A 26540-nucleotide genomic window follows, 5' to 3' on the forward strand; every position below is an offset into this window, starting at 1 on the left:
ACTCAAGGCAGTGGACTGTTCCAGCATCACTTCCCAAGATGGCAACGGGTTCCAGGCAGTAACTGATGAGCATTCTCACAAGTCGATATAATTCTTCAACCCACCTCCTTCACCGCAACTCTTCTCTCAGTGTCTTCTACTCCCTTCCCACCTGGACAACCCCCGGTTATGAGACCCACCATGTAAACAGCTCTTCAAAAGGGGATCTGAGGTTTCTTCATGAACTCTGTGCCCACAGATGTTGGCAAGCAGACAGGACGAAGCACAATACTCACTGTGGCCACCCCTCTCCCGTGGAGACAGTGAAGAGTGTTAGCAAAGCCCAAATGATGTTGTCATAGTGAAATTCATGGCGCTTCCATTCACGACACTTCACCTCCATCTTGTTTTTCTCGTGGTCTACGTAGTTCCCTCTGTAAAGTGAGGACAGAACATACTGCTTGGTTTGAAGAGTGTGGCTTAAGGTTTTAATTTTGTGGGGCAGAAGGAATATTTTCTCCCCTCTGAAGAATGGATGAGTCTCGATGGGGAGAGAGAGTTAAGTAATTGGAGATGGAGACGAATGGGATGAAAGAGATGGAGAAAGGGAGAGAAAAGCAAACAAAAAGATGGAAAGAAGCAAACAGAGCCTGGGAGAAGAGCAGGCAGAAAGAGACAAGGGAAGACTGAAATAAAAATGAAAGAAAGGGGTGAAAAGGGAGAGCTGGTCGGATGAGCTCACAACAGAGAATGTGGCAGAAGGAGAGTTCAGATTTCATGATTCTTCAGGCAGCTGCATCTCCAGATTCTTAGCCCACCACAGTTGTGAATGGTAACATTTTGAAATGGGCAGCAAGCTCTCTAGAACCATGTTTTCCCCCCAGGGAATTTTTAACTGGAAAAGGGGTTGGAAAACAGTGGTGATAGTGCAGGAGATGCCCTTGGAGCAAAGAAAGCACAGCTCTAGCTTGACAAGACCAGTCTGTCTTTGAATGCTCACTGTTCATTTAAAGACTGGCCTTTCCATACTAATTCCATTTTACCCTGGATTGGCAGGGACCACACTTTGAAAGGGATCAACATTTGACTTAAAGGATGAGAAAGGAGCTCAGTCCACATGTAATCCAGACAACTGTACCAGTCCTTCAAACAATGCTTTGTGGCTTTGTTTCCCTGGGAAATGAGGAGCAGATCCAACCCATGACCAAGGACTTACTTCAGAACCCAAACTAGCTATTAACCAGCATCTCAAGAGGAGAAGGACCAGAGTTTTCACAACTATCCCTGCATGAATCTACTCTCCACACCACTGGCATGAGCGGACGCTTTTGCTGTGGAAGCAGTACGTACATGCAGTCCTTCTCTGTATCCTTAGAGCTGTCCGTACAGTAGAAAAATTTGCCCTTGAAGAGCTGGACTGCGATGACAGCGAAGATGAACATGAAGAGCTTGTAAACGATGAGTATGTTGAAGACATTCTTCAGGGAAGTCACTACACAGTCAAAGACAGCCTGCAAGAGAAGGTCATGATTCACCACAGAGAACCAATGGATTTTTAGCAGAGGATTTGACCAAAGCTATTGAAGAGGACTACCTGAGGAGGCCTGTCTCATTCCTGGTAGGAAAATAGTGCCAGAAGCAGACATTGTCCCAGGCAGAATAGGCTATTTTATACATGACCAGAACATCCCAAAATCACTTATAGGAAACACTGCACAATGGATATTTTTACCATATCGTGGTTCTTCACAACCATGTGTCAGGCAACAAAGTACAATTAGTAGCACTAAAAAACAATTAGTGAACTCTTCTTTATTTAGCCTCATCTCCAACAAGACAGAGTGGACTGCCCTAAATACGATCGAAATACAAAGTAGGCCTGAGAAAAAAAGAACTGCAGGCAGGTGTTCCAGACCGCCATGAGATCCATAACCTTACTTGCACTAGATGTTTATCCTTCCAATGTGATCATTCTTACCAGATGTTTCACAGAAAAGAATGCTGCTGTTTTGTAAAATATGCTTTTCAGAAATAACCTCTAGAAGGCTCACTCTCAACAGAGTGTGCTTTTTAAATGAGTCATTAATGTAAAAGCATTCAGCTGCTTTTAGTATACTATCAGCCTCTTTTTTAAAACTCAAGCTTCCATTTATGTGCTCCGTGATCAACCCAGCATGTGAAGATGACAGTGCAACTGGGGTTGCCTTTTTGTTTTCTGTTTATGCATCATCGTGCATAATAGGGTCCTGATCCATGACAGTACTAGACACTACAGTAACACAAACATACCAATAGTAGCTGTAATTGCAGGAGCCCCTTTGAATATCTACCTACCTACCGTACTGGCGGCTCAGATAGTTAGAGCTCTGCGCTGTCATTTGTGCCTGCAATCGACTGCAGCTTAGCAGTTGAAGGCTGGTTTTAAAAATTGGGCCCTGTGAATTTACTCTTGCAATGGAGTATTGTATTTTATTTTATTTTGTCTCCACTTCACGCAGGCTCCACTGCAGTAACCGACTCTGTTCTGGACTCCTCCAGCCTAATTAAGTCAGAACTGCAGGGGGTGTAATAGATACTTCAGCCAGCCACATGGAAGCATCAGAACTACCTGCAATGCTGAAAAGGGATCAGTTCTCAGTGTAAATGGCTCTCAGGCAGCCTTGGTGGAGCTAAAGACAGACCTTTAGAGCAAGACCTGAGCTTTCCCAAAATCTGTTGGTGGACTGGGGCATCAATTGCAGAGGCTGGGGCTCACACTGGCTACGCCTACACGTGCAGCCAACATCGAAATAGTCTATTTCGATGAATAACATCTACACGTCCTCCAGGGCCGGCAACGTCGATGTTCAACTTCGACGTTGCTCAGCCCAACATCGAAATAGGCGCAGCGAGGGAACGTCTACACGTCAAAGTAGCACACATCGAAATAGAGATGCCAGGCACAGCTGCAGACAGGGTCACAGGGCGGACTCAACAGCCAGCCGCTCCCTTAAAGGGCCCCTCCCAGACACAGTTGCACTAAACAACACAAGATACACAGAGCTGACAACTGGTTGCAGACCCTGTGCCTGCAGCATAGATCCCCAGCTGCCGCAGAAGCAGCCAGAAGCCCTGGGCTAAGGGCTGCTGCCCACGGTGACCATAGAGCCCCGCAGGGGCTGGAGAGAGAGCATCTCTCAACCCCCCAGCTGATGGCCGCCATGGAGGACCCAGCAATTTCGACGTTGTGGGACGCGGATCGTCTACACGGTCCCTACTTCGACGTTGAACGTCGAAGTAGGGCGCTATTCCTATCTCCTCATGAGGTTAGCGACTTCGACGTCTCGCCGCCTAACGTCGAAGTTAACTTCGAAATAGCGCCCGACGCGTGTAGACGCGACGGGTGCTATTTCGAAGTTGGTGCCGCTACTTCGAAGTAGCGTGCACGTGTAGACGCAGCTACTGAGGCACTCTCTCATTGCAGTGGCAGGTTAAATGATTCCTGTATGTTATGGGTGCTGAAACAGGGCTCTCCAGTCCCACATCAAATGGGCATTTAAGAATCCACACCTACTTTACATGACTGAGTAGCCACGTATCAAATTATCTGTATGCTTATTATTAGTGAGGTGCCATGACTGATGACTGAGTGTGTAGGAGACCTGTAAATCAATCTGAGAGGTTTGTTAATTTTTTGAGGTGTGGGAACAAAAGGCAATTGATACAAAGCACAAGCACTACGTTATCTGTTGCTAACCGGGGAAGCGGTTCTAATTCCGTAGGCTGGAAGTCAAATGCAGTGAAAGGATCTCTCTTCTACAATGGAGGAGACTCTCTGATCGTTATTTCACAAGGATTCTAGCTAATCATGGGGAGAAACAGAACCAAGGACAGAGACTTTGAAGCATTACCTTGAGTTTGGGCAATCGTTTGATAGTCTTCAGAGGTCTCAAGACCCGGAGCACACGCAGAGACTTAATAGTTTTGATATCCCGGCCTTTGTTGGTCCTACAGAGTTGGAAGGAGGTGCACACACCCAAAAACAAAACAAAGAGAGAAAATAAACTTCCCGAGTTTGGGAGGAACTCACTGGAGATTTTCAACAGCACTGACTATTTCCCAAAACATGCACACATGAGATATCTAGGTCTACACGCATGGCTTTTCCCAGCAAAAGTGGGTGTCGATATGTCAAATGCGCTTTGTTGACAGTTTGTCAACAAAACCCGGCACATCTACCAGCAGCATTATACCTCTCCCATTCAGATACAATGCCTCTCTCATCAGTGTTCTGTCAACAAAACAGCTGTGTAGACACTCCAGAGTCCTTTTGTCAACAGACAGGGCTTTCTGTTCACCATGCAGCCCCGTTTGCAGAGCTCTCTGTCAAGGGCTGGGCAGTCTGGCTTCTCGCTGTCGACAGAGCAGATTGCTTTTTTGATCTGCTTTTATGTGTGTGCAGACATGATCTGTTGACAGAAATATTGCTGGGACATCCCCTTAGACAGTGACTTCTGTCGACAGAGGCTGCTCATGAAGACTTGGCCCAGAGCTTCAGGTGTCAATCCATTAGCTTCCAGGGAGCTCTACCTGCCTCCAGAAGCATGGCTGTTAGTTTGCCAAACCCAGCCTGAAAAGGTTTACCAATGAAAAATGAGGACTGGATCAGAGGCAGACAAGCAGAGCACTCAGCTCTACATCTGTGTTAGCACATTTGTCTCTGATGAGCATCGACGGCCTTAGCAAATCCTGTCACTGTGAGAAAGAGTGAGGTAGCAAGGTTAAAGCGGGTGATCCGACACTCTCGCTGTTCCGGGCCATCTGTTGCAAAAGGCAGCACGCCACACAGCTTTCCTGCAGTGTCATAAACTCAGGCTGCCTGGCAGGCCTGAGTCTGTGTTCCTAATGCAGATGCTTTCTCCGACCTGTGCAATTTGCAAACAGAAGAACAAAATGCCACCTACGTTGCAATTTAAAAAAAAATTGCTTCTGCTGTAAGGAAATCACACAGCTATAACAACAAAGTATGAAAGAGAAGAATGCAAATTCACACTGCTGGCAAAGTGCTCTATCATAGATTCTTTCATGATGCTGTCTTTAGTATCAGCTCACTCTGTCCTCCATGAAAATCGCAGACAATCTTAGCTCATGTCCTCGGTTATTCTGCAGCTGAAAAAAGGTGTGCTCACTGACCATTCACTGTGGCCTGCTATTAGCTGTAGTTAGCTGGGCTGAAGACTGCATCCCCTAATCACTGATGGATAATCGATAGCATAACTTTAGACTATGATTATAGGGAAAAAGAGATTTTTGTCCAAAGAAATACTGTATAACCCCTGATTTAAACTGTGACTTGGGCCCCCCACCTCCAAAGTGCAACCCTCAAGGAGAGTAGCTGCCAAGATTCTGTTGTAAGGACAATCAGAACCTTATTTTGTATGACTGAAATGTACAAGGCCTTTGGAGAGAATGATACATTTTTGCATCCATCTGCTGTCTTTGAAAACCTCTAGAAGGAGACATGACAAAGGGCACTTCTAATTACACGGCTCCTTTTGTAAGGGTTAACACAATAGAAAGCACAATAACAGACCTAACCACAAACAGATGCAAAGAAAAACACTAATTAAAACTCCTCAGTAACAGTACAGCCCCACAAACACCACAGTTAAAGCAACCGCACAAACACTGGAATTAACCCACTTCATGCTTTGGCACCAACGCTGCTCTGTGGGAGATGTTTCAACACATCGAGACCTCTCTCTGGAGCATTTATCAGCCTCTCCTGGCCTGTGGTGGTACTTGTGCAGTTTTCACCTCCCGCTTTTTGAGTGTTTTTAAAGCCTTTTGGGAGATGGCCATTTTTTTATTCGGAAGGCAAATGTGCAGCCCATTTGTCCCACCCAGCATGGGGAGGGCCCTGCCCTGCCCCATATGGGCCCTCCCCAGCCCTGTGAGTTATTCTCCTTACAAGGAATATGTTGTGAAAGGAATTGGGAGGGAACCTCTAGCTTTCGGTAGCTGACATATGACACTCAGACTGTGAGCTTGTCCTAATAAGTTCACTCGGGGTTTCAAGGAAGCTTGGGGAGCTTAGGGTTTGCACTAAAATGTGAAACACAGATTTTTTGCCTCGACTCAGACATCTTTTGGCTTGGCAGGTCCTGGATCACCATCTCCAAACAGGCTTCCTCCTGGTCTTTTGGAATCTGCTTGGAGAAGGAGTGGAGAAGTCTTCAAGCCCCTTAGGAGATTTTCAGGGACAATTGTCATATCCAACCATTCTTCATTAGGGAGCTGAAGCAGTGTGTCTCGGCCAGCTCTTTGCAAATGCTTAGTAAGACAGACATCTCAAGGGGGGACCAAGAAATGCTCCTCCGTCCCGACAGCTATGAACTTCCCTTTGCTTTATTTCGAGGCTGAACCTCCAATAGCAGAGTGCACCCTGGGGTCTCAGCCAGAGTTCCCTCTAATTTTTTCCATCCCTAGGTAGTGTGAAGGGCAGTGTGAAGCAACATACATGGGACAGGAGCATCATTTCTATTCCTATTGCTGCTGGATGGAGCACAGAGCACAGCACCTATATCCTGAGTCTACCTGCTGAGGGTTTGCAAGGAGTGGGAAAGTCAACATGTCTGACTTGTTCCTCACTGTGAAGCGGAAGGAGGCAGCGGACCAGTCATATAGCCACCCCTGAAAAGTCCCTGGGAGAAGTGGGCACTAGCTGGCCAGAAGGTTTCCACAGAACAGGCCACAATGTATCTGGAATGCTGAGATCTCGTAGGGGCTTGTGATTTTTCCTGAAATGTGGAAAAGTTCAGAGATGTCAGGGACGTCTGCTGAGACCAAGGGAAGGGGCTGTCAGCAGGGGGCTGGGATTTACGGGGTATGTCAAACTCTCCATCGTTTTAACTTTGTACATGGTCAAGATTCAACGATTTCAGCTTAATTTCATGTAGGGTTGTCTAATGTGTCTAAAACATAAGGGCTGCTCACACCTACCATGATCTATCACAGCCAAAATTGCTACTTTTCACACTGCTCTCACATACACACACAAACAATGCAGTGTCTTTAATGGGAGCACAGGGGTCTCCTACACAAGATACTCGATGATCCCCAGAGAGTAAGTCTAGAGGAGTCACAGAGTGGCACACGGGCATTTTTACTAGCTGTTAACATGGCCCCTGGGAACAATGTTATGACTTCAGCCTGTTTTGGAAAAGATCTTCAGGTTTCTTTTCATTTCAGGGTCCAAAATCAAACACACAGGACCTGCTGTCCTGTTCTATGCATCCAGGTGGAGAGGATAATTCACTCGACCTCTACCACTGGAACACAGAACAACTCAAACAGCAGAAAGCAAGGTTTGGACTGCTCAGGCCATTTATCCCTCTCACTGAGGCAGCACCTGCTACTAGTTTATGCAACAAAAGGATGATAGGGCATGTAACCATGGCTTCTTATTGTACCACAGGCAGGATACTCTTCAGCAGTCTCCACTGTGTGTTTATTACCAATACACACACAATCCTGTGTTCTGTCTTGGAAAAGAAATCTCCCTCTCTCTCCTTGTTATGATATCTAGTATACACCTGTTCCATGGCCCCTAATAGTCACAACTGGAAGGCACAGAACTTGCATCCTTTCTGATGTGTCCACCCATAGGATTTTGATATCCCCACCCCACTCCAATTTTCTCCACCTTTACCTCCTTCTTGTGAAGCGCTGATGACTTTGCAAGACACAAGTGGAAAGGACACATACACAGGAAGTCACGTGGGATAAGAAAACTTCCCAGCTACACAGACGGACAAATCAGATTCCCCAAACCTCATCCCACCTGGCTTGTAACCCCAAAGAGAATCAAACAGTATAATTACCCCAGTGTGTTCCTGTGGGTGATCCGGTCAGGCAGCCACAAAAGAAAAACAGACAACAGGTGGGAAGAAAAGAGAGAAGATAAGAACATCCAAGACAGCCAGGGTGACAGGGAACGGGCTCTGCATTAGATTTGGAATCATAAGCCTGTCTCACAGCCTTGGCATTCTGATATTCTACACATTTCAGCATGACAGGGACACGTTTTGCTTCCCCAACCCAACGGGAAGTGAAAAAGCAATCCATGTACCCATGCACCACTCAGACTCCTTTTCCCAAGAATCACAGTTCCAGCCATTAACCTCTTTTCTATGGGAAACCAGGAACAACTTTAGTCATGTGTCACCTGGAGCTATACCTCTCTCCTCATCCTGATTAACGTAGGCTAAATTGGGGTGAGAAGAGGAAGTTGCAGCTAAATTGCTGTCGCTAAGGCCAGGTCTACACTAGACATTAAAGTTGATTGTAGATACACAATTCTAGCTAGGGCAATTGCATAGCTAGAATTGATATATCTACAAATGATTTAACCTGGCTGTCCTCACAGAGGGAGGTCGACGGGAGAAACTCTCCTATCAACCACTCTTACTCCTTGTGATACTGAGGATTACAGGGGTTGACTGCCAACCCCTGGTAGTTTGATTTCATGCGTCCTTACTAGGCATGAAATCGAACCCCATAAGATTGACGCCAACCAGGTCACTCTTCCACGTTGTGGAAACATAACCTAATACAAGAGAAGCCAGAGGAGCGAGCTATTCTGAATGATACACCAGGCCCAGCTCTACATTTCTCCTATCCGAAGACTAAAGTAGATAAAACATGGAACGAACGTGGTGGTCACCCCAGTTTAGTCCTGAAGGACACATGCTTGGAGCATTATATACTTTGGAGGCTCTGTGTGTGTGTGTGTGTGTGTGTGTGTGTGTGTGTGTGTGTGTGTGTGTGTGTGTGTGTGTGTGTGTGTGTGTGTGTGTGTGTGTGTGTGTGTACACACAAAATAATTAAGCTAAAGTTTTCAGCGCGGGGATTCATTGGAGCTTGGGTCAATTTGCAACTCCTCTTGTGCCAAGGTTCTCCTCTGTTGGGTGAAAATATGGTCTTTCATTCAATCACAACGTTGCTCAAAATGTCGCTGGGTACAGTGTTCTCTCTAAACTGGCCAGGATTTCCTTGAGATCATTTGGCCAATGTACCATCGGATTTGCAGGTGAATAAGATTAGATGGAATCCAAGTTAACCAAATGGCTGTGTGTGTGACAGAGCTCACCTCTGAGTCTCCACTACGTTGGTGCTACTATAGGGAAGCGTGTTCTATGAGCTGTCTCAGCTATGGCTTGAATTTAGATTGCTGCCCTATAGGTCCACCTGAACTCTGTCGGCACTGAAGGTTTTGCTGGTTTCTCATTATAAGGTTTATCTCTGCAGCAGTGGTTTGCAAGGCCTTGTGACCCTGATCTGTCACCTACACACATTCTCCTTGGATCATCTTTTCTATGCAGCTTATCACCAGCTTTAATCACTACAGTAACAGAACACTTCTCATCCCTCTTTCATGGGGGTGATGGATAAGTATTACTATCCCCATTTCACAGACGGGGAACCGAGGCACAGAGAAAGAGGCATGCCTCAGGTCACACAGAAAGTCTGCGGCAAAGCCTACAGCACTGCAGGCCCCAGCCATGCGCTTCAGAAAGGACAAACTTCTGTGGCCTCGTAGAAAAATGCTGTGTACAGATTCCTGCCAGTGCAACTCCCGCCCTGCCCAGAAGTTTCTAAAATTTTAGCTGGCTCTCAGCACTCTTGACAGGCCACTCCTCCTTGGAGGGAGCACGACCAGCTGCGTGTCAAAGAGAACACTGACCCGCCTTGATGATGTATGCAGCGGTGGCAAATCCATGGGCTCCCCATGTTTATTTGAGCCAAATCCCTGCTAGATATCTGCTGGGGATACTCTGAGCACCTAGCTTTGCTCTGCTGCAACCTGCACGTTGCCTCGCTTTGGCTGGGGCTTCAGAGCAACCTAAAATCACACACAACTTGCCAAAAGTGAAATATACACCATGAATGTGGTTCTGAAATTGTTGCCAACCACGGCACTGAACGTTCTTCCATGCTGGGTGTTAGGGTAGGGCTGTTTGCTCACAAACCTGCCACTACCAAGGGACCAAAAGACCTGCTTCATTCTCTCCCCATTTTTCAGGGCCAAATTAACGTGAGAACTGATAGGACCATGGCCCAAAATCCCCATTCTCAAGAAGTCCTGGCACTTTTAATATTGCAGAAATGGCCATCACCACCTTTTGGTGACCATGTAAAGCTACAAATGAGTGCTGGCAGTTTGCATATCTAATAAAGAGCATGAGGGGAGACTAAAGAAAGATAATTGAAAACTTTTTATTTTCGGGTGCGGGAGTTATTTACACTTCATTTAGCTGGACACATTAGGTCTCCAGGCAGAGTTTTGAGTACAGGGAGTTAAGGTGGTATACCAGAGGTTCAGGTGAGATGGTGAGGTAGCAGGTAATCCATGGATCTGTGGCTTTACCGTTCTGGGTTTGTCTGGATTAGTTTTTACTTAGAAGCCGGCTGTGGCTATTTGTGTGGCAACCTCACAAGAACACACAAGGATTGCATGGCTGTTTTGTGACAACGATGTGCCATCAAACAACAGACTGAATGCTGTGCCTCTATCCCATTCCTCTGACATCTGGCCTGGTCCCCACTGCATCACATCAGACACACTTGGCTGATTCCATAACCATGGGGAAGCATCCTGGGCCAAACCTCCTTGAAGATAAGATGTCAAGACTTCTACACATTATGGGATATTCAAATACTCCACATAGGGTCTAGCATTTCTTCTCATAGGAAAGACTAAACCTGGTGACATATCTTGTAAGGACATTCGAATGCATACCAACCTTTCCAATTTCCAGCTCTCCCCACCTTACCGCACATGGGTCCTGTTTTCCATCTATCACTGAGCTCAACTCCCCCAATTTTAAGACTCTACTCTATGGAGATGGGTAACAAAATAGACTGACATCACCCACAGACCTGGCATTATGGGTCACCACAAATGAACAGCTGTAAGACTGTTCCGGCTTTGCAAAAAGCATGGCACTAACCCAGCTAGATGTGCAAATAGCCAGAAACCCCAAGGCTGCATGTCTTTGTTTAGTTCACCCCACAAACTGCAGTTGGACGAAGGAGAGGGGGGCATGGCCCCTGTGTGAAAACCAAATTCTGTACAAAGATTATTCAGGGAAAAGAAAAGTGAATTCAAGAGCAACCCAAGAGGGGCTTCCCCTGGAAAACACAATGGAGCAAGGCAGGTAGCTACGGACATTTATAGTTGGTGAACGTTCTGCATCTCCACAGGAACAGAGGGCGTCAGCAGAGCGCGCCAGAGATAACCTCGCCCCACCAGGCTGAGGAGGTGACAAGCCAGCTGAAGGAGAGACAGGTGTTCTTATAAATGCTTTATAATGTAAAAGCTGACTGGAACTCACAAAGGAGAAGCTGCCATTACACTGAGGCAGTTCTTGTCTTCTTTCCCCACCCAAGCTTCTGAGTCTCAGTTTGTTTCTCAGAAACAGAAGACAACTGCCCCAGGAAAAAAAAATTGTGAGTTTACATTATAAAGAGTGCTGGCACATGGAGTAAGCAATTACTGTTCTAGAACCACTATACAGGGGAACATATATGTTTGCTGCAAACATACATGAAGGCGTATGAGCCTTCGGTGTGCTGGAATTTTGAGTGTCTAAATCAATGGTGGTGTGTTTCCATTGAGAATTCAGCTGCTCCCAGTGCCACAAGATAGATTCCCCCTCCGAGAGAGGCCATAGAGGTAAAAGAGCCAGTTGCCAGTCACTGAGGAAGTCAGGTGTGCGTACAAAACACTGGGGAAGGAGCCTGGTTGTTGTCTGGGTTGCTGGGAGGGAGAGGATGTGATGGAGACAGCATCCGACAGACGTTCTGCAGACTGAAGTTCTGTTCAGCTGCATACCAGGCCTGGCCCGCGTGGTGGCAATGCAAGCTCCTGCTCATTGCCCTGCTGATGTGCCCCAGCCCTGACGCAGAGGACCACCCCTGCAGGTGAGAGAGCAGCGTAGTCATTGCATGTCATTCAATCCACCCTTGTCCCTTCTGTTGAGGCTGAACTCTAGGTGGGGGTCAGTTAGTGCTAATTGAGGCAGCGGTTTTTGTGAGGCAGACTCTTGTCCATCGGGAAACAGACTGCGAAGCTGCTGACTTGGGTCACACAGGCCACCAGCAGCCAGCAGATGGCAAAAACTTTCAGTGATTACAGAACAGTAGCTCCGGTGAGGAGGAGTTCAATCACCACGGGAGAGAACCTAGACAGGAGGCAGCAAGGCTGGCAGAGCCGCAAGACAGCTCGTGTCCCGGCTGACTCTCTGAATCACCTAAAAACTATCCAAGGAGTCAGAGATACATTCTCAGTTGCTCAGTCACCTGGCAGCCTGGCTCAGTCCCCAAGATATAGCAGCAGGTGGGTCCCAGGAGGCTTGCCTCATTCCCCAGCGTCACTTGCTGGTTGGGTCCCCAGATGCAGGAGCTAACTGGGCCAGACGCAGAGCAAGCTGAATTCTCCAGGGCTCTTGGCAAAGAGAGCCAGAGAGTGAGCGAGAGTGAGAGCCAGCGAATGAGCCCGTGGGAGCGAGGAAACGAGAATGAGCAGGTGGATGTGCCGGGGGGAGCGGGAAAAGGGACACAGAAAGGCAAGGGATGGATTATGGCCCATAATCCATCGAGTGACCTCAGGCCTCAGGACCCTAATGACCCCAGAGGTCCCCTACACAGTACCTGAGCTGTGGACAAACAGAGGGCTTCACTCTCCACGGCTGTCAGTCCCTCCCTTCCACCAGCACTAAAGCCACCAGCGCACGTTTCAAAGGCACAAAGAGAGAACAACAACATGACAAACTCACGGCATGCTGGAACACAGGGCCCTGCTCTCCGCTCCTTCCTGTCTCCGCAGGTGCCTGAGCGCTGAGCAGGCCCTGCTCAGAGGGGTCACCAGGCAGGGAGCCACCTTCCTCTGAGCTGCTGTACAGGTTCTCATACCACACCCATCAGAAGGGAGTCAGAACTCTTACGTCCCCGCCCCCATCCTTCCTGTGGAAGTACGGCTCAGCCCCTCAACTCAATGGGAGGGAAGGGCCTGAGCAAACTGGCAGGAAATGAATTCCGAGCCCCAAATATGGCCCTCAGAAACGGAATGAAAAAAGCCAGTCCCCCTTGGCTGGGGTGAGACCCTTGTGTCATCAGCGTGAGCGGCTGGTAGGCCCTGTCCTCATCACAAGCACAGGGTAAGCAGCGCAGTGCTATCCTGGTGTAGTAAGTGGTGCGGAAGGTCCAGGTGGCAAGTTATTCCCCCATGCTCTCTGCATGCTAAATGCAAAGCGTCTCCCCTGCTCCGACTGGCTGCTGTTCATCCCTTCATCCCTCTGTACAACGGAGATGCTACGCGTGCCGCAAGCCTGCGCCCCAATGGAACACCAACCGAGGCAACCCTAGGGAACTGCAGTCGGTGGCACAGAAGACCAGGAGAAAGGGGTTAAAACTGCCCGTTACGGTGTTTTGTGAGACATACAGACCTGCAGCACATTATGAAGGAAACGCTCTCCCTGCCCCCAGGAGGCGTGTGATGGTACCTGGCCAGTGGATATCGGCACTGGGTGGGAATAGGTCTTTGTATGCCACAACCAGCTCCGCCTCACACTGCACTTGTGTCACCTCTGTCCACCCTACGTATAAATAACTCCACCTTCATCACGCCTGCTCTCCCCTGCCCGAGACTGATGTCTCCAGCTGAAGCCTCTGCCAATGATTTCAGGGAGCAGCCAGAAGCTGTGTGGCTGGGAGGCCCCTGCAGTGTGACTGGGGACTGCCAAGGACATGGGATATGCTCAGAACGTCAGTGAGACCAAGGAAGGATTCACAAGAGAAACCCACCGTCTCTCCCTGCCCCCCGAAGCGCGCCCTGCCCTGAGCAGCTCACAGGGAAATATGGGAGACAGCCACTTACGCCAAAGCAAAAGCCACCAGTGCTCCGACAACCACGATGAAATCCAGGATGTTCCAGAGATCTCGGAAGTAGGAGCCATCTTGCAGGATCAAGCCCTGGTCTATCATCTGCGGGGAAGGGATGAAAGCACAGGCAGTAACTACCTCACTCAGGACTGCTCAGCACTCTGCTGGTGCAGTTCACTTCAGGGAGCGTCACGGCTGATCAGTCCTTGGGCTCTGCTGAGCTAACGCTGCAGGTGGCTGTGCCAGGGACATGTGCTCCTGGGCCAGGTTGGGATGACTAACGCCACTGCCTACTTAAGCGGCCTGGTTATCGGAGGCGCTGAGCACTCACCTGCCGAAACACTAAGGGGAGCTCAGCACCTCCGAACATGAGGCTGATTTGGTTGCCTGGATATGGATTGGCACCCAAGTAGGGAAGTCGTGGCCCTGCGACCTTAGATGACAACCTCACAGACTCAGCCCCCTTGGATCCAAGAGGCAGCAGGTGATGACAACACAACAATTAGCAGCTGTGATAAAGCACAATTGATCAAAGGCTCTCAGAGCTCTCTACAAAGGGTGGCAGAGTCATTATCCCCATTTCACAGAGGGGCAAACTGAGGCATGGGGAGGGCTCTGATTGCCTAAAAGCCCCAGGCAGGCTAGTGACCTAGCCACAAACAGAATCCAAGTCACCTGAACCCCAGTCCAGCACTCTCTCCACTGGGCTGCACTGCTTCCCTCTGGCCAGGGTGCAATGAGGTCAAGGTGTGGAGGAGGTTCCATACATTTTTTTTTTAACCGAAACGGAGGACGGAACTAAATCCAAGCTGTGCGTTCGTGTTCTGTTCGCAGCGATGCTCCGACAACCCCCGCCCACAACAAGGAAATCACAGTCAATTGAGAATGTGCCACCCGCCCACCTTCACTCCACTCCACCTGATCAGCCCAGGCTCCCCTGGGGCTCAGGGCGAGATGGCGGAGGGCTGAGCTCCACTGCCTGGCGTCCCCTTGATTTCGGTGGTGCTTCACAGGCTGCAGTTCAGTGTGCCACGCAGTGACCGGGCTAGGCACAGGCACAGACCTGGGGAGACTTCTGGGCTTAAAGTGACAGCCACCCTCAGTTACTGTCTTCTGAGCCAATAGGCTGTGCAGAACTTTGTCTGGCTAGAGCAGCAGGCGGCGGGACAGCCCTGACTGCCTTGCTGTAAGCCAGCAGGTGACAGCACCAAGGAAACACCTGTCATTTCAGGGGATCTGCTGGGAAAGCCATGCATGCCCCTCCTCCTGCTGCCCCCTCCGGATCACCCACGCAGGCCTCCGGGGTGTTCCAAGCGAGTCTCTTACCTTTATAATCATCTCAAAGGTGAAGACGCCCGTGAAAACGTAGTCAAAATACCTCAGGACCTGTGAAGACAGAGAAGAGGCAGAGGGATGCTTGGGGGGGACACCCATTCACATGCCAGTGGTACAGCACTCGCACGCTTCGCGCTACACGTTGGGGGCTCACTTGTGCACCTTCCACTGGTCCTACCCCAACTCCGCTGCTCACAGCCAAAAGAACGGCCTGCGTGCTTGTCCCAGAATGGCACGGCCATCCGTCAAGCTCCCTGGAAGGTGAGAGATTGGGCAGCCACCCATGAGAGATTCAGGGGCTGTACAGCTGATTAGCCGAGCACCCAAAGCCGCCAGCTTGTGTTTCTATTGGTGGTGCATGTCCGCACATGCCTCAATGCACGTAACACAATTTATTCCGGACTTGCATGGAAAAAATTGGAGGGAGCCCTGGTACCCAGCGGTGCCTTTCCCTCCCAGCTGACTCTGGGCCCCACATATTCCTAAATGTCAGCTGTCCCTCACACATCCAACTGCACAGTGAGGAGTGCTCGGGTCTGGACATGCTATGGGAGTGTCTGATTGCTCTGACAGACTGTAGTTCTGAGCATTAAGCAGAGGCAAGACTGACGGCATCACCTGGGTAGGCTCATGGGGAAGCAAAGAGAATGCTGAGGAATATATCCCAGCATGCCATCTGCTAGCACAGTGCACGGGAGCAAGCCAGGTTACCAAGTGCAGCTGCTCTTCTGTCTCCCCCCACTCTGGTCTCTGCACAGCTGATGTACTGGAGGCTGGGGGAGAGGGGAGTGATCAGTACGGCAGCACACGCTCACTTTATTCCTATCTGAGTTGGTCAGGACAGGGTCCTCTGCTGCCAGGGCGATGCTGCTGGCGGCAATCACCAGGAGGATGCACATCTCAAAGTAGCGCAGGTTGACGATGTAATGGCAGGCCCTCCGCACCCTGCAGGAGAAACGTTCAGAGAGATCCCGAGCCGTGCGTCGACGCTACCCAGGCCTTAGACCAGGCTACACGCAATGCGCCGTGTTAAATGGTGGTTGGCTGGGTGGCTTAGTCAAGCACTCGGCATTAGGAAATGCCAGATTTGTGACTGCCCTCCCTGTCCAGTTATTTGTCCCCCCTGTGCACTGAATAATGCAAGTAGCCTGTAGGGGGAAAATGCTCCATGAAATGCACACGCCCAAGGCAGCAACTGAATGAATGGAGCCAGGCAATATAGGAACTGGACAGCTTGAGTTACAAGGAGTCCATGCACCCATGGGACCTGAGATGACCTTGCATGGCTTCAGGGATAGCAAGCATCAGGCTGCTCATGCGTCTCCCAGCCCTGTAGAGGAAGTTGGTGGGGTGCAAGCAGAAGACCCCAACGCTGGCTGAAGCTTCTCCAGTTTCTCTAGCTGATGATAAAAGTTTACAAGGCCCTGCCCCATCAGATTCTCCCCTTTTCCAGGGCTCAGCTACTCCGGTACAAAGACCAAAGAATATCTCACGGGTTTGTCGTGCTGAAGATGAACATGGAGCTGTGAGGCACCATCGCTTTGCCTGTCCGTGAGCTTTTCTCCTTCCGTTTCTTCTTCTCTTTCTCCTCATCCTCTTTTGTCTCTGCCTCCTTTAAGGGGCTGGCTTCTCCATCCGTCTTGTTGCTAACTGCAAGAGAAACCAATCCTTTTACTGACTCACCAGGCCAACAGCAGCATAGGACATTTATCCCGGATGAAAGTCCACCACCTACTGTAAGGCCAGGTCTACCTTAGATCTAAAAGTCGATCACAGATACGCAATTCTGGTACCAGCCAATTGCATAGCTAGAATTGACATATCTACAATCGACTGACCTGGCCGTCCTCACTGATTGACAGGAGAAAGGCTCTCATTGACCTCCCTTACTCCTCATGAGATTGAGGCGTATACGGGTCGACTGTCCAGCCTTCATAGTTCGACTTTGTGAACTACGTGTGTGAAATCGACCCCCAGAAAATCGACCCCGACTGGGTCCGTCGACTGGGCAGCGTTGATGTACCCTGACCTTTGGCCACAGAGCTGAGTGGTGGGTTATCCACATGGGACTGATGAAACACACAGTCACCCCCAAAATTTGCCCCCTGGCATGAGTGCTTGCACAAGAACACTGCACTCGGAGCGGGCTGTCAGGGGCCATGCTTCTCTGGTGTTGTCCCATCGGCTGCTGCACGTGCGCCACGGCAGAAAGAACCACGCACAATACTGAGCTGCCTCAGAATGTCATTTCTCCCCAGGGAGGAGCTGGCTGTTCTACATCCCTGCATCCAAGTTCTGCTGTTAGCGGGAGAGAGATGAAAAGGAAAGGACAGACATGGGCTGTCAAGCAGAGGCAGAGACAGGGGACTTCAACGAGGCACTTTTTTGTGGTGCTGTTTAATTAATAACAATTTAAAATCTCTCACCTTGACGGTGAGGGGAAATGTTCTGTTTTTCAGGGTTTGACTGACAGGCAATCTGAGGGGGATGCGTTCGCTGTAGGTAAAGTTTAACTTAGTGAGTGGCGTAAGCCTGGACAATCAGGAGGGAGATGTGGGGCGGGGGAGACAGGGAAAGAGGGAGTTGGGAGAAGGAGACAGGAAGCAGCTGAGAACGGCTGGAAGGAAAGGAGCCACACAAGTGAGGATGGCTGGGAAATGGGAGGAAATGGAAGAGAAAAGAAGAGGAGAAAAAGACAAGGCACAGCACGGGGGACAGGACGCAACCAACAGCCAGTGCACAAGGCATGACTGTGAGACATGGTGCAGGAGTCCAGGCCAGGAGCTGCACATATGGGCATAGCCGGTGCCCCAGAGGCTGGTGCTTCGTTTTGCCCCAGGGCTGGAGTCTCTGTGCAGAGCGATATGCACAGGCCTGGCTCTTTTTCTGCCCCAGCTCTCCTGGGGAGGAGCTTCCTTGTGGGCTCAAAGCACAGCAGAGAGACTCTCCTCAGGCCTGCAGATGGAAGAGGGGAGAAAAGGGGCAGCTGCGCTGGGGCCTGGTGATACAAGAGCCCAGAGCTCTTGGCTGCTGCCACCACCAGCGTGGGAGCAGCAGTGGGTGGAGCCCCTGGCCCTTTCAATTGCTGCTGGAGTGCTGTGCAGCCTGCTCCGGGCAGCGCTGAGGGCGGGGGAGGCGTGTGGTGCTCAGGGCAGCGCTGAGGGCGGGGGAGGCGTGTGGTGCTCAGGTTGGTGCTGAGGGCGGGGGAGGCGCGTGGTGCTCAGGGCAGCGCTGAGGGCTGGGGAGGCACGTGGTGCTGAGGGCAGCATTGAGGGCGGGGGAGGCACGTGGTGCTCAGCGCAGCGCTGAGGGCGGGGGAGGCGCGTGGTGCTCAGGGCAGCGCTGAGGCGGGGGAGGCGCGTGGTGCTGAGGGCAGCGCTGAGGGCGGGGGAGGCGCGTGGTGCTCAGGTTGGTTTTGAGGGCGGGGGAGGCGCGTGGTGCTCAGGGCTGCCAAGTGTCTATCCCTCCCTTGTCACACAAAGCCTGCCCCTTGTGGGGGCACAGAGCCAGCCTCTCCCCAGCCTTGCCCAGGGCCCAGTGAGGCTGTCGGCCCTCCTGCATTTCCCTAGTTAACAGAAGGAAGGCCTTGCCCACTGTGGCTGCACTAATGCAAACCCCTCGTGTAGAAAGGAAAAGTAGTGGTCCACTCCAGTGCCACTCCCCTGCGGCTGCTCCGCTGTGTCTGTGACGGCAGTGCCCGAGGCCCCAGTGTGTCAGGCACGCACGCACACAGTGGCCAACAGCCCCACCAGGAAGAGCTGGCAAATGAACTAGGCTGGAGCCAGAGAGCAGGAAGGAGCCTCAAACTTCAGCCACATGAGCCTCAGGATGGTAGCAAGCGTCATGTTAGTTTCACGGGGGTTTTTTGGGTGGGGGGTTTAGTTAGGAGGGGAAACAGCTCAATGGCAAGACTAGGGAATGGAGTGGGAGGGATGAAGCAGGAAGGGGGTGGTAAGAAAGGCAGGTGTACAATGAAGCTGAGGCAAGGGGATGGCGGGGGTGTTTGTGCTCAACAGGACACAGCCACGCTAGTGCTGAGGCAGCGAGCACACTGCAAACAGCTGTGCATGCAGGCAGGGTGGGAGCACACAGCAGGACAAGGGAAGGCAGAGAAGGGGTGTGACTGGAACAGTGGAAGATCTCTGCTTTGGCCACTCTGGTCCCTGATGGCTGGAGTCTCTGGCTGGCTGCTCTCTGCTGTTTTCTCCCCAAGGCAATGGAGTGGATGCCTAACCATGAAGCCATGGGAGTGAAACTCTCTGAGCAGGGCTGCAAGTACTGTTCTCCTGACAGACAGCCTGACAACCACCGAGCTCCCCAGGCATTGGCTTTCTGCGTGTGACCACAATGGTGCCGAGTGGGCTGGTGTTACCTAAGCCCATCCAGAGCATCACTTGGGGTTTAGGTTCAATGCGCCACACAGGACATGGAGCCCGGGCTACAAATTCAGGGTTTAGGGGAGTGTGGCTTGAGGGTAGAGGAGCCACAGTGCTGAGGCTGCATGAACGCTGGTGGATCCTCCATTGGAGCCCACTGCAAAGGAAGGCAGATCAGAGCGAGGCAAACAGCAAAAGAGACAGGTCCTCACTCTGTACCACAGCAGAGTCTTGGACGTCGATCATGATGGTGGTGCTCTCGGTGGCTTTCTCGGTGTTGGCTGTGATGGAGGACAGCTCAGGCTCGCTCCGGCTGATGGCCCTGCTCATCTCCATCTGGGGACTGCCCAGCAGGGCTTGGTTGCTGGTGTCCAGGCCGCTGCAGTCCTGCTCTGCCAAGCTATCATTCTTCTCCTGGTTCTGCTCATGGGGGGCCTTGAGGGGACTCATTTCCTGCATAGCCCCAGCAAAGGCAGAATCCCCAGCTGGGATTTCATTGGTTCTACAGAAAGAGAGGAGCAAAGGGAGGGGAAAGAGAGGGAAAGATGGGTAGAGGTGGGATGGAGGGGACAAGAAGAGAAGAGAAGATGACAAAGGGGAGCAGGTAAAGCAAATGGGGAAGACAGGAAGGATCAGAGAGAACAAAGAAGGAGATATGAAAGTTGGGACGTAAGGATAAAAGAGGGAGAAAGAAAGAAAGAGAGAAATGAAACCATGTGCACTTTTGGAAGGATTGCTCCTGCGACGCCACAAAGACGCCTGCTAGAAGATAGTGAACATTGCATACCACGCCCAGTCTCCAAAAAGCAACCCCCCGTCTTCACCAACCATTTTAAAATACTCCCAAAGTGGTCTGTGTGATTGTCTCTGCCTCAGCTAAGCACCTAAGTTTTCCCTGGCCCATTGCATGTGTGGCTAACATGGATTTCCCTGCCTCTCCTCCGCATGAGGGGATCAGCGGCACTCCTGGAAATGACGGTACTATTAGTATTGTATTCATATGTATGCTCAGCTGTTGGATTTGTCTCTCATGTGCATTGAACTTTTCTCAGCAAAGTCCTTTGGCTACATGTACATCACCTGGTAAGGGCAGAAATAACAACTGTGTAGCACTTTTCATCCCTGCTCTCCAAGTGCATTAACATCCTACTGCTACCATCTCCTTTTGCCCAAAGCCAGGACTGCGCTGTGTCCCTGAAGTGCCATGCCACAAGAGAAGGCCAGAACAGCTGGGCTTACCACAAGCTTCTGGGTGGCTGGAAGAGACTAGTGCATCTTTTCTGCTTTTGCTGATATCTAATCTTGAGGAAGGGGAGAGCAATGATTTCCCTGTGCGATTTCCACGGGGCCCTGGAGAGCACAGGTGGGAATGGCCATGTCAGCTGTTGCAACTGATTAGATGAATGCATTGGGTGTAGTAGCTGTAACGCAACTGTTACACATTGGATCTCACGGGGAGATGGCGGGGTGTCCCACTCAAATCAGGAACCACAAGGTTTGCTGTCCCTGATCCCGGTCTGAAAATATTTCTCTTATGCCAGAAACTAGACATGGACCCAACCAGAGCGTTACCACCTTGTGAAGAGACGGGGAGACTTCCCAGACCTTGGAGGTAAGGGGATTACAGTCCAAAACTCAGTGCCTGGCTTAAAAGCCAGCAAATGATGTATTCAACCTGACAACTTACTGCCACACCTTGCAGGATTACTGTGGCACTGTTCTGAGCAAGAGGAGGACACTACAGATGAGATCAAGGGACAGAGAGTCATTTCAGGACAGAGAGAAGCACAGCAAAAAAGGACCGAGGCTGCAAGAGGCTGGTGGACAGACAGAAGGATGGGCTCAGGCCTGGGGATGCAGAACCATTGAGCTGGGCCTGCTCAGGATGCCCTGTTAGCTGCAGCTTCCATTTACCATCCTCTCACCCCCCGTGACTGGCTTGCCCTCTCTCCACAAGAAGGCATCGCAGGTGACAGCCATCAGGGATGGGGCGCCTGTTACCTGTTCTGCTCCTCGCCTGCCAGGGGCTCCTCCTGAATCGTCTCCTCCTTCCCTACTTCATTTCTGGCTTGCTCTCCTTCTGTGGGATTGACTTCCTCCAGGCCTGCCTCTTGGCTGGCTGACCTGCTCTTCAGGGCCCCAGCCGGCTCCTTCCCCTCAGTTCTCACTCGCCGGTGTCGACTGCGCCTCTGGCTCTGCCTCAGCCGGGCTCTGTCTTCGACCCCTGCACCCACCTCTCTCTTTCCCGCCTCCTGCTCCGTCGGATCACAGTTCCCATGGCATGATTTGTGGTGCCACTGCTCCCTGTATCTCCTGGCTTGGGGGGATGGGCTTTTCTGGTCCTCTCTGGCACCTGGGCATGAATTGTTGTCTGCGGTGGGTTGGTCCAGGCCTTCCACCGGTGGCTCCTCTGCCCTGTCCCCCTGATCCTCTTCACTCTTCTCCACAGTGATGTTTTCCCCAGGCTTTTTCCTCCGGAATATGCTGGCATGAGGATTGAGTAAGGGAGGGGCGTCCTTGTTGAGGCCTTCCTGGCTGGACATCTGCATGTGCCTGCGGAGCTGACTGGTACGCTGCTCCCACACTGACATGTGATGGCGCCTTCTCCTGTCCCTCCTGGGAAAGAAAAACAAAAGGGTTCAGGCCACCTCTGTGCCAGCCGAAACCCGAGAACCCATCCCCAGACAGACAGTGTGCACTTGGGCCCAGACAGACCCATGTGGAGACCCTCCTTGCTGTGCTCATCGGGTAGTCATTAACACCAGGTTATAAAGCGTGTGCAGTGCTGCCACTCTGATGAGGGGGGAGCCTTTTATACACACTCAGCACTGGTGTCAAAGCCTACTCAAGATGCAGGGCTCAGGGAAATCAGGCCCAACATATGGGAAGGCTCAGACATGCAGACACATTGGCAAATGTACATCAAGAGCCAAAGCCCCACAGCTGGGCAGGCCCAAGCGCTCAGGCATGTGGGAGCCTACATATGCAAACACAAGACCACACACCTAGACACAAGGGCACATGGGTGTGTATGAGCCCAAACATGTGAACATCTGAACCCATGAAGCCAATATGCGTGGAATAACGTACACAGAAATATGGATGTTACAACTACAGATCTTCCAAGCTACACATGCTGGCACATACAATTCACTGCATGCACAGACACACATGGCTACACAGGCATGGATCACAGTAAGCAAAAACCAGAGGCTGCTACAGACATGCCGCACCATGGGCAGACGTGCACAGACATTAGTTAGCAACAGTCTGCTGGTTTCATCTTGGGAATGAAGCCTCTCTGCTGGCAGGGACTGCGCTGTTGACTCATGCTCTTCAGGGCTAGGTTGGTGGTTGAAGTTGGTGGTTCAGTTACTCCCAAATTAGTCCTAGCAGGTCCTCAGCTTTGAGTGTCTACCGAAAGACCTGGCTGGCAGGCGCAGCAGCCCCTGCATGGTGCCAGAGTCCCCCACAGCTCAGGATGAGATGAGAGAAATCAGGGCAGGAGTGGAGTTGTGTTATTTGTATCTGAATCCAGTGGTAGGAAATGCCCAGTTCAGAAATGGATTTGTCTTAGGCTATGTCTGCACTAGAGACCTTATATCAGCACAGATACCAGCAAGCTACTCTTGGGTGGCCACTGTATGCTGGCAGGGGAATGAATGCTCTTCCATTGACCCAATGAAACCAGCTCCCAGCAGCGACGGTGGCTATGTCGGCTGTAGAAGCTTTCCTGCCAACACAGCATGGTGCAGGTCACCACCTGTGCTGGCGAAACTGACACTGTTCACATCCTTCAGTGACATATATTTGGTGAACATAAGTGGTGGCGCAGATATGGCCTTAGGGGCATAAGTGTTGCAGGAGAGGCTGAAACATGACCCTGACGTACAGGCTGAGTGACATCACAGATTTCCTGTGCAGGCTGCCTGGGTATCTGTCAGGTCCATGTGGGAAGCACTGAGGCTTCGGGCCTGGTTCTTATTTACTCTACAGTGCTCTGGCATTGACATTGACATTCCCTGTCACAATGGTGCTGAGGAGCCTGGGAGTAAATAAACTCAGGCTTCTGCTGAACTGGGGGACCCCAAGACCAGGCTCAGGTTCATGTAGTATCTCTGAGCAGCACCACCAGAGTAACCCCGGTGAGGCCTGGCTCTACGCAAACAGCGGGAGGTGCTGGGGATGAACACCTGTGTCATGCTCTCATTACCCCTCTTTCCAGTTCAAAGCCAGGCCTCCCTACAGCTCCGACCAGGGAAAAGGATTTATTTGACTGGACTGATGCTCTTGGCCAGGTTTCAGGTCTCTCGACAGAGACTACCCTGCAGCCAATGGCCCACTCTAGCAATAGGCTGGTAGGTAATTAAGGTAATGGTTTGTCTATTTAAAGCCCCTTTTCCACAGATCTTCCTCACAGACTACAGCATTACTCAAGTGGCTTGTAATAGATTAAATGCCAAAATTAGCCATCAGCCTATTAACAAGGGTCAAAAAAGAGCCACATAATTTCATGGAGGACATGTCCATCAATGTCTACTAGCCTGGATGGGCAGGGATGGTGTCCCTAGCCTCTCTTTGTCAGAGGCTGGGAACGGGGGACTGATTACCTCTTCAGTTCATTCCTCTGGGGCACCTGGCACCAGCCACTGTCAGAAGATAGGATCCTGGGTAAAAGACCACTGGTGTGGCCATTCTTATGTCCATTTAATTCTAAGACAGATTGAGTCAAGTATTTTTTGCTGCAAGGATTTCCTCATTTGCTTCCTAGGGACTGTCCGTCAGATCTGGACTGAAACTGCCTCCCTCCACAGCAGCAAGGTGGCGTCCGGAGAGGACAAATGTGGTGTCTTCACTGGCTGAATTTCAGCCTGTTTTACTAAGCAAGGTACCAGGAGGAGAGCGCTAATTCAGCCAACACCCCTTGAGATGGATAAAAACCAGCCTGGAAATTCTAGGCCAAGTAGTGGATAATAGTATAAACACCTTCCTTGGGGAGTGCAGGGTGTCAACCTTCTCAGGAAGGATCCAGCTTGGAAAATCATCTATTAATTTTGCCTCTCTCTCTAACCTTCCCCTGCAGAGGAAGGTCGCTGGAATAAGGAGTCCCAGGGCAGGTATAGAGTCACTGGGTATCTTCAGGACTCCCTTTGAATCTGGTTTTCTGCTGTGTGGTGGAGACATTGGTCGTCTTCCTGGTAACTGGCCTGCTGCTAGCAAACAGTGAAGGGTGGAAGTCCATGTTGATTCTTTTAGATATACCTTCCTCCCGCTTCTAAAAATTTTTTTCTTCCAAAAATAAGGGGAGAATAGGAAAAAAAAAGATAAAAGAACAAAAAAAGCAAAGCAATGGGAGGGGAAGGAAAGAACGGAACGACCAGCTGGGGAAAGGAGGACAACATCTGAGGGTCCCTCTGCCAGGAATTAACCAAGAATTTCTAATTCGATGTGCCTTATTCACCTAGCAAAGCCCAATTCGGTGATTCCATTCTTCCTTGATGATAAGATTCCAGAGGACAGTGCTAGACAAAGAAAGGTTACTCACCATAGTAACGGTGGTTCTTCGCGATGTGTCCCCATGGGTGCTCCACATTAGGTGTCGGGCTCGCCCGGCGCCGCAGATCGGATCTTCCAAGCAGTTTCTGCCGGACCGCGCATGCGCCGGTGCGCGCCACTCCCTTGAGCGCTCCTGGCCACGTGCACGATCCGGTCCCCGCCAGTTCCTTGACCAACCGCCTTGGATGCTCCTGCAAAACACTAAACAGAGATCCGGAGCGGGGAGGATGGGCGGGTAGTGGAGCACCCACGGGGACACATCTCGAAGAACCACCGTTACTACAGTGAGTAACTTGTCTTTCTTCTTCGAGTGTCCCCGTGGGTGCTCCACAATAGGTGACTACCCAGCAGTAACCCAAGATAGGAGGTGGGTAATCGGACTATGTGCAGCTTGTCCCCGAGAGGACCGCTGTCGAGAGATGGGTATCCTCTTGGAATACCCTGTGAAGGGCGTAATGTTTGGCGAAGGTGTCATAGGATGACCAGGTCGCTGCTCTGCAAATGTCTTTTAGCGCAACGCCCTTGAAAAAGGCTGTTGATGCCGCCACCGCCCTAGTGGAATGAGCCCTGGGAGTGGCCAGTAAAGGAGTCTTTTTGAGTTCGTAGCACATTTTTATGCAGGATACGATGTGCTTCGAGATTCTCTGCAAAGAGAGACCTTCTCCTTTCGATTTGGGAGCGAGAGAGACTAGGAGTCTATCCGTTTTCCGGAAGGACTTGGTCCTGTCTATATAGAAGGCTAGCGCCCTCCTCACGTCCAAGAGATGTAGGCGCGCCTCTTTGTTAGAGTTATGAGGCTTTGGATAAAACGAGGGTAAAACAATAGGTTCGTTAATGTGAAACTCAGAAGAAACTTTAGGAACAAAGGCTGGATACAGCTGTATGGTTACCGCCTCCTTGGAAAAAACAGTGCAGGGTGGCGTTGCCATAACTGCTGCAAGCTCGCTCACCCTGCGAGCTGACATGATTGCAAGAAGAAAGGTCGTATTTATCGTAAGGAGGCGGAGGGAAAGCGTGGCCAAAGGCTCGAACGGTGGTCCCGTTAGCGCATTAAGCACCAGGTCCAAGTTCCACAAAGGTGGAAGCGGTTTCCGAGGGGGGTATAGGTTTACCAACCCTTTGAGGAACCTGGTAACCATGGGATGGGCGAACACCGTGTGCCCTTCCTCTTCGTGTCTGAACGCCGAAATGACGGCAAGGTGGACTTTTAACGAGGATAGTGAGAGTCCTCCTCTCTTGAGGTCCAGTAAATACTCTAATATTACAGGTATAGGCACTGAAGGGGGGCTAGCTGCTTGGTAGAACACCATGCCATGAAGCGAGTCCATTTCTGCTTGTAGGTCTTCCTGGTGGAAGTCCTCCTGCTACTTT

At 50.8% G+C, this 26540-nt stretch overlaps 1 protein-coding gene across 1 annotated transcript in view; it reads right to left on the reverse strand.

Annotated features, from left to right (window-relative positions):
* The window catches only part of CACNA1E (calcium voltage-gated channel subunit alpha1 E), a 245656-nt gene that overhangs the window by 42238 nt on the left and 176878 nt on the right, over positions 1–26540 (reverse strand). Inside the window, exons 21-30 of the mRNA XM_075003399.1 lie at positions 21615–22229; positions 19826–20115; positions 16731–16887; positions 16053–16182; positions 15229–15288; positions 13898–14004; positions 7842–7853; positions 3870–3966; positions 1330–1490; positions 276–413 (exon numbers count right to left, since the gene is read on the reverse strand). Coding sequence (XP_074859500.1) covers positions 276–413; positions 1330–1490; positions 3870–3966; positions 7842–7853; positions 13898–14004; positions 15229–15288; positions 16053–16182; positions 16731–16887; positions 19826–20115; positions 21615–22229 — 1767 coding nt within the window. The remainder of the gene's footprint in view (positions 1–275; positions 414–1329; positions 1491–3869; positions 3967–7841; positions 7854–13897; positions 14005–15228; positions 15289–16052; positions 16183–16730; positions 16888–19825; positions 20116–21614; positions 22230–26540) is intronic.

Source organism: Carettochelys insculpta, chromosome 9 (genome assembly GCF_033958435.1).
Source record: "Carettochelys insculpta isolate YL-2023 chromosome 9, ASM3395843v1, whole genome shotgun sequence".
Classification (NCBI taxonomy): Eukaryota; Metazoa; Chordata; order Testudines; family Carettochelyidae; genus Carettochelys; species Carettochelys insculpta.